Source organism: Bombina bombina, chromosome 4 (assembly GCF_027579735.1).
Source record: "Bombina bombina isolate aBomBom1 chromosome 4, aBomBom1.pri, whole genome shotgun sequence".
Classification (NCBI taxonomy): Eukaryota; Metazoa; Chordata; class Amphibia; order Anura; family Bombinatoridae; genus Bombina; species Bombina bombina.
This window is the reverse complement of record NC_069502.1, coordinates 1038082508-1038091903: the sequence shown is the minus strand read 5'-3', so window position 1 is coordinate 1038091903 and position 9396 is coordinate 1038082508. Positions and strand designations below refer to the sequence as shown.

The 9396-nt window shown below is 36.8% G+C and overlaps 1 protein-coding gene across 1 annotated transcript in view; it reads left to right on the top strand.

Annotated features, from left to right (window-relative positions):
• The first annotated feature begins 1852 nt into the window (after positions 1 to 1852).
• LOC128657746 (D-beta-hydroxybutyrate dehydrogenase, mitochondrial) overlaps positions 1853 to 9396 on the top strand; it is a 104247-nt gene continuing 96703 nt past the window's right edge. Inside the window, exon 1 of the mRNA XM_053712155.1 lies at positions 1853 to 2258. Within this exon, the coding sequence (XP_053568130.1) occupies positions 1895 to 2258 (364 nt within the window). The 5' untranslated portion in view covers positions 1853 to 1894. The remainder of the gene's footprint in view (positions 2259 to 9396) is intronic.

Below are 9396 nucleotides of genomic sequence, written 5' to 3'. Positions count from 1 at the left end.
TTTACGTGCGTGAGCTCAATGTTATCTATATGAAACATGTGAACTAATGCCCTCTAGTGGTCAAAATGTATTCAGATTAGAGGCAGTCTTCAAGGTCTAAGAAATTAGCATATGAACCTCCTAGGTTTAGCTTTCAACTAAGTATAACAAGAGAACAAAGCAAAATTGGTGATAAAAGTACATTGGGAAGTTGTTTAAAATTGCATGCTCTATCTGAATCATGAAAGTTTTTTTTGGACTTGACTGTCCCTTTAAACAGTTACAACTCATAGGAAACTGCAATCCACAGGAAGAGCTGTTTATAAGTTTCTGTGATGGACAGAATGCCCTGTCAGTAAGCCGTGCTTACTTCTGCTCCAATATTGCATTTTTCAGTTATATTGTGGCGGGGTCAATCCCCCTTTTTAGGTAATTTTCCTTGCAATTTGTGAGCTTTGGTTTGTTTGCACTGAGCTGTGTGGCTTATGGTTCTATTAAGTATCTAGGACATTTTCAGTGGATGTTGTAACCCTTTGTATATATATTTAATCTAAGTTTTAATGCATCCACACCGTATCTACATTACTTTAATCTATTCTAATTAAATGTTAAGTTTTATTAGATCCCTGATTTAGGTGATCTTCCTTGTCACATTACTTAAACATACTTAATTTAGTACTTCATGAGTGCTATTATACTGTCACTTTTCTTTTCTCTTTGTCTCTTTTAACTACTGACAGCACCCCCCTTTAATCATTTATTGATAATTAACCTTATTTGGATAAATCTATATGTTAATATACATCATGTTTATCATGTAGTGTATGAGGGAATATTATTCTTAATTATTTGATAAAACTAATAAGGGGTCTTTTTACTTGCTTTGAACTTCCCACCTTAATTAATTGACAAGGGGAGAGGATACCTCTTACCACTAAACAGGATTCATCTGCACAGCTTGAAGGGAAACTCCAGGGTCTGCCAGTCATTTACTTTGTCTGCATTATTCTCCACAGCTCTCTCACAGGGTCAGACTGCAGCTGGCAGCATACACTAAATCAGCAGATCAGAGGAATGTTGTTACTTTACACAAGATGAAGTCTGCAGCTCTCTCACAGCCAAGCCTCACACACACCACTACTCTGCTTCATTCTGTGTCTTACACTCTTCTGCCAAGTTTCAATTGATCACAAGACCAACCAGTCTAATAATTACCTAGGCAACTTCTCCTGCAGACTGTATACAGGTGCAAAAGTTTAACAGGAAAATGTTCTACAGGAGTGGCTACATTTATAATGATTTAAAGTATATAAAGTTCAATAAAATATATAAAGTTAAATGAAAAAAATATATATATATTTTCTGACCAATATTATTACTCCTAATTTCATGATTGTTAATGAAAATGATCATATAGACAATTAGTGTGTGTGTGGGGGGTGTCAAATAGCCTTGGTATGACACAACATACAAATGCACAGCATTTTGTTAGCACACAACGAATAGCATTTTAATATATAATTAGGAGGGATGTCAATGAGATTAAATAGCTACAAAGAGCAAAATACATTACCATATTTTGTGACAGATCTGAAATTTAAAGTCAAATAATAGGTGATTTGATGATTTTTATTTATTTACTTTTTTAGCAGCACTATGGTTTTTATATTTATGTAGATGTTCACGCATAGCTTTTCTTTTGTGTACCATCAACAGGATGTAAATACAGCTCATGTTACATGTACATAATGACAATAGAATAAAAACTGCATTTGAATAAAATGTATCACAAACTGGTTTTGCAACTCTGTATTTTTTGTTGTTGTTAGCTTTAAAATCTTACGTAAGAGTGTACTGAGCAGCAGTGCGCAGTCTGAATAGCAATAATACTGGCCTCTGCTTTGAAGCTGCAGCTATGATGCTTTTTGAGTGGATGATTTCCTGCTGTTTTGATGTACGGATTATTTTGTCTGTGCTACTTTTATTGCTTCTTTTTTATTTATGTGTTGCAAGGAAAAGCCAGCTTCCATCTGTGGATCCTAAAGGAAGAGGGGTGTTCATCACTGGCTGTGATTCTGGTTTTGGGAACCTGCTAGCTCGCAGGCTGCACAGTTTGGGTTTTACAGTCTTTGCTGCCTGCTTGTTTCCAGATGGAGAAGGATCACAGGCTCTCAAAGATTCTTCACGCGGCCAGATTAAGGTTATAAAACTTGATGTTACCAGTGATACAGAAATGGCTGAAGCTAAACAGTTTGTGCAAGATAATCTACCTGAAAATGGTGAGTTTAAATATGTAAACTTTTTACACCCTAAAATTAACATTAAATTGATGGTAAAACTCTCTCCTCTATAACAATAGATCCAGAATGTTAGTGATATTTTAGATAGATTTTAATTCATCAGTTCAAATGAACATGCGCTTTAACTTACTTTTAAATGTAGCACTGAAATTCAAATACCTTGCACTCCGCCATCCACTTCAAAAGTCATTTGTTTCTGTGAGCAAATGTTTTTAATTGTTGTCCAATCTGCTCTCTAGCTACAACAAAAGTGCCTTAAGACTAGAGCACCAATTGGAGAACAGTTCAAACCTTTAGCTTGCAAAAAATATAACTTTTGAAGTGGGTGGCCGGAGCGCAGGATATTTCAATTTAATTGCTACATTAAAAATTTAAAGGGATAGTCAAGTCAAAATAAAGCTTTCATAATTCTTATGAGGCATGCAATTTTAAACAACTTTCCAATTAACTTTTATCATCAAATTTGCATTGTTCTTTTGGTATTCTTTGTTGAAAGCTGAACCTAGGTAGGCTCATAACTGATTTCGAAGCCGTTGAAGGCCGCCTCTTATCTTAGTGCATTTGGCAGTTTTTCACATTAGACAGTTCTAGTTCATGTGTGTCATATAGAGAACATTGTGCTTACACTTATGGATTTATTTATGAGTCAGCACTGATTGGCTAAAATGCAAGTCTGTCAAAAGAACTGAGATAAGTTTGCAGTCTGCAGAGGCTTAAATACAAGGTAACCACAGAGGTAAAAAGTATATTAATATAACTGTGTCGGTTATGCAAAACTGAGGAATGGGTAATAAAGGGATTATCTATCTTTGTAAACAATAACAATTTTCACATAGACTGTCCCTTTAAAGCATATCTTCATTACAACTGATTAATTAAACTCCATGAAATATCTTTAACATTCTGTATCTTTTTTTATAAAGAGTACAGTTTACCATCGCTTCCATTATCATATTTTGCTATTTTTTTTATATGCAGACATTCTAAAACATTAGCCTCTACTGTGCAATTGTTCAGTGTATACGGATATGAATCTGTGATTGGCTGATGGCTTACACATGATACAGGATACTAGCAAATGGAAGTACATTTTTAAATTTGTCATTAAAAAAACTTCTTATTTATAATTCAGAGTAAGGGCTATTGTATTGTTTTTTTTAATTCTCTTGCTGGTTGTGCAATTCTACAGAATTTATTTGTCACCTCTCTTAGACTTAGGGTTGCCGCCTTGGCCATGTTTTCCTGGACACTTATGAGTTACCCCGGCAGGGTATGCAGGGAGGAACATGAATAGTGCTGTCCAGGGTCATTATTCGTGTGCTATCCATGGGTGCAATTCATGTTCCCCTGCAATTCATGTACGCTCTGCAGCATGTGTAACTGATAAGTGTCCAGGAAAACATGGCCAAGGTGGCAACCCTACTTAGACTAGATCTAATTAGTATAATCAGTTACATGAAATTTCCTGGAAATTGATGTTGTCAAGTTCTCTTTAAAAGTAACATCTTTTTAAAAATGGATTCCATGAAACATAGAAACTCTGTTCCTACATTTTCTGGCTTTCATATTAAAGAACACTTTTCTAATGTGTTAAAAATATGATTTGCATGAAAAAGGTAAAGTTAAAACAATTTAATTTTATCCTAAAATTGTCAGGTGCACAAATGGACAATTAGTTTCCTATGGCCCCTATTTACCAAAGGTCTTGCGGACCTGATCCGACAGTGCGGATCAGGTCCGCAAGACCTCGCTAAATGCGGAGAGCAATACGCTCTCCGCATTTAACATTGCACCAGCAGCTCACAAGAGCTGCTGGTGCAACGCCGCCCCCTGCAGACTCGCGGCCAATAGGCCGCCAGCAGGGAGCTGTCAATCAACCCGATCGTACTCGATCGGGTTGATTTGCGGCGATGTCTGTCCGCCTGCTCAGAGCAGGCGGACAGGGTTATGGAGCAGCGGTCTTTAAACAGCTGCTTCATAACTTGTGTTTCTGGCGAGTCTGAAGACTCGCCAGAAACACGGGCCCACAAGCTCCATACGGAGCATGTTAAAGGGACACTAAACTCAAACATTTTCTTTCATGATTGAAGTAGAGAATACAATTATAAACAACATTCCAATTTACTTCTATTATCTAATTTGCTTAATTCTTTATATATCTTTTGTTGAAGAAATTGCAATGCATATGGGTCAGCCAATCACATGAGGCATTTATGTGCAGCAACCAATCAGCAGCTACTGAGCCTATCTAGATATGCTTTTCAGCAAAGTATATCAAGAGAACGAAGCAAGTTAGATAATAGAAGTAAATTAGAAAGTTGTTTAAAATTGCATGCTACTTCTATATCATGAAAGAAAAAATTTTGGTTTTCATGTCCCTTTAAATGGGCCCCTATAGCTCTATTGGTAGACAGTGACATGTCCTCATTTATTTATTTTTTTAGTGCAGAAACCTCCATTTAAAAAAAATAATAATAATAAAAATCTTTATATTATACATGCCCCCTTTTAGATGCAAGATAATCTAAATTTCCCTTTTAAATAAAAAACAATTACATGCCACCAGTGAAAAATACAAAAGAATGCGCGACAATGGTATAATATTTCACTGCTCCATCAAACACAGTTTCTCGTACACATAGAAGAATACTCATAATTTGAAATGCACTAGAGTAAGTGCAATATAAGCAGACTGGGTGAATCAGATTTTGTCCCACACAGTCTCACATTGGTAAATAAATACTTCCAGTACTAAAATAGTTGCTTAAAGGGACAGTAAACACAGTGGTGGCTGGTCCTTTGTGGCAGGGACTTCAATGCCCCTCCAAATGCCAACATAAATATTATCATCATCATCATCATTATGTTTTTCTTAATTTTTCTAAGTAATTGTATTTAGGTAGTGCAATTTAATTTTAACATTTTGTGCTTTTCTAAATGGAATCTTGTATCCTTAAAGGCACATGAAGCCCAAAGTTTTTCTTTCATGATTAAGCATGCAATTTTAAAGAACTTTCTAATTTACTTCTATTATCAAATTGTCTTTGTTCTCTTGGTATATTTTGTTGAAAAGCAGGGACATAAGCTCAGGAGGGTACACATGTCTGGAGCATTATATGGCAGTAGTTTTGAAAGAATGTTATACATTTCAAGAGCACGTTTTTTTAGCCATGTACCGCTCCAGATACCTACCTAGGTATTTCTTCAACAAAGAATACCAAAGAAACAAAGCAAATTTGATAATGGAAGTAAATTGGAAACTTTTTTTAAATTGCTCTGTCTGAATGACAAAAGAAAATGTTTATGTTTCATATTCCTTTTAAAATACCACCTTAAAAACACCTTTTACTTCCCTTCTTTTTTCTCCCTTCCACCTTTATGGGTATTTTTTAAAGGGACATTAAACACTAAATAAATGCTAGATAGAACGATGCATTCAAAGAAAAGATTAGTCTAAGAATAACACGTAGATGTATTTTATAAAGTTTCATTAGCTGTTTAAATATTGACAAAATAAGTGAAAAGTTTTAGTTTCTATAAAACAATGGGAGCTGCCATGTTGTTACTTAGGCTACATTCTCTCTTGGCTGTGGCCAATTAGGACAGTTATAAATATGTCACTTGAATGTGCAGCCAATGGCTGTGGGGAATATAACAGTGTTCTGCACTTCCATTTCTAAAAGGAACGAAAAATCTTTCAATTTCAGAAAATAATTACAAGAAAAGTTGATAAAATAAATAATGAAAGTATAATTCAGATTTTTGTTTATATATATATATATATATATATATATATATATATATATATATATATATATATATATATAAGATTTATCATTTTTTACAATCTCAAAGTGTTTAATGTCCCTTTAAACTGCCCCATGCAGAAATTGTATTTGTAGACACTCATATACCTGTCCCTTCAATGTAAACTTTTCATTAAGACATGGGCAGCTGTAGTCCAGAGCCCTAGATAATAAAACAGAAGAGAGTAAAACATGTATAAGATTGCAATATTGGCCAATCACTTTTCAAGTCAGCTCTCACTATAAGCCATTTCCTCTGCCTCCTAATCTGTACTCTATGAACTAGAGATTCATTTTGAAGACACACATACTGGGGCAGACTCCCCTTTATTGCTTCTCCTTGTAAGTGGCCTGAGGCTTGAGATCCAGGCTTTCAAAGCCCTCGTTCCCCAGCCCCCTGGCTATCTGTCTTTCACTGCCAGCTTCAGAAGTTAGCTCTGCTCCCTTGGGATGTCACCATTGGCACCAGTGGTGACATTACAGGGCATGCAGGAAAGATACATTGATGGGGAAAGGAACTGCAGTCTCCTTTCTCCATCTGCAGTAAGGGGATCCCCAGGATCTAGATCAGGAGGGGGAACCTCTGGATGAAGAAACTGAGTTTGTCATCCACACTGCATGAGTGATGTGCATGATGAGGATACCGTGTCATATGCATCTAAGAGGTTAAGAGGCTCCCGTATTTGTTAATCTGTCTCCCAATTTTATCCTGAGCCTTCATGTTGGAGAGCGGAAACTCTGGAGGTGGAATAGCACGCTACTTGCAAAACGCTACAGCGGATAGGATATCAGCAGAGAGGGCAAAGGCAGAATTGGCATATAGTGTGTAGTGGTTTAATGTGAACTGTTGAGAGCTGCAGCCTGTGATTCAGTTGGCAGCGGAGACTCTAATTCAGGCTTGAGTTAAGTCTTCCGGGCTTGTCTTAGATAATTTGCAAAAGTCTTCTGGGCAGCATAACAGTCCTAGTTAGGGCTAGATTATGAGTGGAGCTGTACTCGCGTCTTAACTTTGCTAAATGGAGGCTTTTTGCTCCTGTTGGGTGGTGCGTATTACATCTTAAAAGTAAAAACGTTTTTTCATGAGCGCTAACCCAATGCGCGCAAAAAGTCGAAGTTCGAGTAGCACAACTGCATTTACTTTTAACTCGTACTACGCGCTATTTCTGACGCATGTAAGGAGCCGAGATTATATATATATATATATATATATATAAAAGCCTTTTCGTTTAGTACTAGCAGACTTTCTGCCAGTACTTAAGATGAGGGTGACAATTGTGGGGTCAGGAATGCAAGAGAACTGTTTGAGAGGGGTCAGGGAGGGATCAGGGGGTGGGATGTGTCAGGTGGGAGGCTGATCTCTACACTAAAGCTAAAATTAACCCTATGAGCTACCTAATTAACCCCTTAACTTCTAGGCATAATACAAGTGTGGTGCGCAGCATTTAGCGGCCTTCTAATTACCAAAAAGCAATGCCAAAGTCATATATGTCTGCTATTTCTGAACAAAGGAGATATCAGAGAAGAATTTACCACAATTTGTGCCATGATTGCACAAGCTGTTTGTAAATAATTTCAGTGAGAAACCTAAAATTGTGAAATTTAATTTTTTTTTTAATTTGATCGCATTTGGCGGTGAAATATGAAATATGCCAAAATGGGCCTAGATCAATACTTTGGGTTGTCTACTAAAAAATATATATATATATATAGTTTTGATGGGTAAATATAAAAAAGGCTCTATTTCTGTTTAAATGTAGTAAGGGCAAAATGCTCTGGTCTTTTGTGGAAGTTTTTGTCTGAAATGATTCATGATTCAGAAAGAGCATGCAACTTTAAGCAACTTTCTAATTTACTCCTATTATCAGTTTTTCTTCATTCTCTTACTATATTTATTTGAAAAATCAGGAATGTAAGTTTAAGAGCCGGACCGTTTTGGTTCAGCACCCTGGGTAACGTTTGCTGATTGGTGGCTACATTTAACCATCAATCAGCAAGAGCTACCCAGGTGCAAAGCTTAACATTCCTGCTTTTCAAATAAAGATACCAAGAGTACGAAGAAAAATTGATAATAGGAGTAAATTAGAAAGTTGCTTAAAATTGCATGCTCTATCTGAATCATGAAAGAAAAAAAAATTGGGTTTACTATCCCTTCAAGGTATATAGTAACAGATAAGATTCAAGATTGGTGGGAACAGAACACAGTCTAAAAGACTATTGTTTAACATTAGTAGAACTGAATTCAATAAATAGCCCCCCCTTCCCCTGCTGTCAAAACACAATTCCCACTCAGCTGACTCATCTAGTCATTTGCCAGCTAATATACGGCTAGATTAAGGCCTAGATTTAGAGTTTGGCGGTAGCCGTCAAAACCAGCGTTAGAGGCTCCTAACGCTGGTTTTTACCGCCCGCTGGTATTTGGAGTCAGTCAGGAAAGGGTCTAACGCTCACTTTGCAGCCGCGACTTTTCCATACCGCAGATCCCCCTACGCCATTTGCGTATCCTATCTTTTCAATGGGATCTTTCTAACGCCGGTATTTAGAGTCTTGGCTGAAGTGAGCGTTAAAAATCTAACAACAAAACTCCAGCCGCAGAAAAAAATCAGTAGTTAAGAGCTTTCTGGGCTAACGCCGGTTTATAAAGCGCTTATCTACTGTGCTCTAAAGTACACTAACACCCATAAACTACCTATGTACCCCTAAACCGAGGCCCCCCCACATCGCCGCCACTCTATAAAAATGTTTAACCCCTAATCTGCCGCTCCATACACCGCGCCACCTACGTTATCCCTATTTTCCCCTTAATCTGCTGCCCCTAATACCGCCGACCCCTATATTATATTTATTAACCCCTAATCTGCCGCCCCCAACGTCGCCGCCACCTACCTACACTTATTAACCCCTAATCTGCCGACCGCACCGCTACTATAATAAATGTATTAACCCCTAATCCGCCTCACTCCCGCCTTAATAACCCTATAATAAATAGTATTAACCCCTAATCTGCCCTCCCTAACTTCGCCGACACCTAACTTCAAGCATTAACCCCTAATCTGCCGACCGGAGCTCACCGCTACTCTAATAAATTTTTTAACCCCTAAAGCTAATTCTAACCCTAACCCTAACACCCCCCTAAGTTAAATATAATTTTTATCTAACGAAATAAATTAACTCTTATTAAATAAATTATTCCTATTTAAAGCTAAATACTTACCTGTAAAATAAACCCTAATATAGCTACAATATAAATAATAATTATATTGTAGCTATTTTAGGATTAATATTTATTTTACAGGCAACTTTGTATTTATTTT